General features: G+C 41.3%; 2 protein-coding genes across 2 annotated transcripts in view; both read left to right on the plus strand.

Moving 5' to 3' along the window:
- LOC118427953 (armadillo repeat protein deleted in velo-cardio-facial syndrome homolog) overlaps positions 1-1,732 on the plus strand; it is a 72,260-nt gene that overhangs the window by 47,976 nt on the left and 22,552 nt on the right. The gene's annotated exons all lie outside the window — the stretch shown is intronic.
- LOC118427952 (ran GTPase-activating protein 1-like) overlaps positions 311-1,732 on the plus strand; it is a 5,424-nt gene continuing 4,002 nt past the window's right edge. The window contains exons 1-2 of the mRNA XM_035837918.1: positions 311-437; positions 977-1,061. Coding sequence (XP_035693811.1) covers positions 1,036-1,061 — 26 coding nt within the window. The 5' untranslated portion in view covers positions 311-437; positions 977-1,035. The remainder of the gene's footprint in view (positions 438-976; positions 1,062-1,732) is intronic.

The raw sequence follows: 1,732 nt of genomic DNA on the forward strand, positions 1-1,732 counted from the left end.
CACCGGCATTATTTGCATTTCAAGTAAGATCTCGCCAAGTCTCGTTTATCCTAAACCTCTTGACCTAAACCTGGACTTGGACCTGGTCAAGCCAAGTCGGTATCCACCCTTATACACCCCTATGCCCAAACACGTGTGTGTTTCTAATGTACATAATTACTTCATCTTTGAACTTAAAACACTGAAAATCTCCTTTCCTTCTTACACAGGACATTAAGTCCATGTGAAGTCAATCTGTTGGTGTGAAGTTTTACGACAGTAAGCAGTGGCAGTAAAACTTGTGATTTGTGTGGCACTAAGTGACTAACAAGAGGAGTAATGTTGTTTGCCATTGTAGGAGTTGATCCTGTCATACAATGAAATCCGGAAGGATGCAGCCATCTTGGTAGCTGAGGCTGTAGAAGGCAAGGAACATCTGAAGAAATTGGATCTGAACGGTAAATACTTATTTCTAGCTAGGAGCACTAAGACATTCAGCACTGCTTTCATTGATAATTTTTCCATGTATTTTTGGCTTACCACCCCACATCAGGCGCGTGGCCCATATAAACAACACAATCACTCACTCACTCACTCACAAACACAATCACTCACTCACTCACTCACTCACTCACAAACACAATCACTCACTCACAAACACAATCACTCACTCACTCACAAACACAATCACTCACTCACTCACTCACTCACAAACACAATCACTCACTCACAATACAGTTTAAAAACCACTATAGAGAGAATGAGATCTACATAGTGTCACCAAGAAGTACAAAGAAGCCTTAGAATGCCCCATTTTTACTTTAAATTCTCTTAAACTACATACCCTGGAAGAGGAACTCCCCATATACATTTGTACCTCATCCCCCACTTGGTTGCTCCACTACATTGCCATGCTCCCTATATGCTCTGTACCTTTGAATGTGGTGATGCCAAATATCAGTACATTGTTGATGACATGATTTACTGCCTTTTGTAGGAAATCAGTTGGGAGAAGAAGGGATAGAAGAACTATCTGGGACACTGGAGGCCTTTGACATGGTAGATGTGCTGGGTTCTCTCAGGTCAGTAGTCTGTATGGAAGACTTGAATTGTTTGCAAAACTTTAACTCATTCACTCACTCGCTCACTCACTCAAAAAACCCACTCACCCACCCACCCGTTACTGTACTCATGAGGGATTCACGACAGCCAGCAATGATTTGTGGCAATGTTGCAAATACAGCAAATATCAAACCAATGCAACATTTCTGCATTTACAGTCTGAGTGCATGTGTAAGTTTGGTCTCAACTTACTTGCACCACACTAATTTTACATGCACAAACTTGCATATGCATGTGGTATTTCGAGCCCTGCAGTGCATGTGTATGTATACATTCTTTACGTTTGGGATGGCATCTATAAGCAGCAACATCTAGTACATGTATGCTGTAGTACAATGTGAGCTTGTCATAATTACCATGAGGCAAGAGACAGTCACAGGAACATTGGTTAAAGCAAATACTTGGTTGGGTGTAAACTGTAGAGAATCTTGTTATTCAGCGACCAGTCTGATAAAACTGTTCACAGATGATCATAGGCTGTCTATTTCAGATGCTTTAAACTCTAGAATGAACCACGCGTAGGGGTGGGTACTGGTCAACTGTACTGGTACAAGACAATTTTTTTCTTCTTGGACCAATCTGAAAAAAGGGACCTTGCAGAAATCAGATTTTGGGCCGAAAATTGTCCACA

This window comes from Branchiostoma floridae, chromosome 12, assembly GCF_000003815.2.
Source record: "Branchiostoma floridae strain S238N-H82 chromosome 12, Bfl_VNyyK, whole genome shotgun sequence".
NCBI lineage: Eukaryota > Metazoa > Chordata > Leptocardii > Amphioxiformes > Branchiostomatidae > Branchiostoma > Branchiostoma floridae.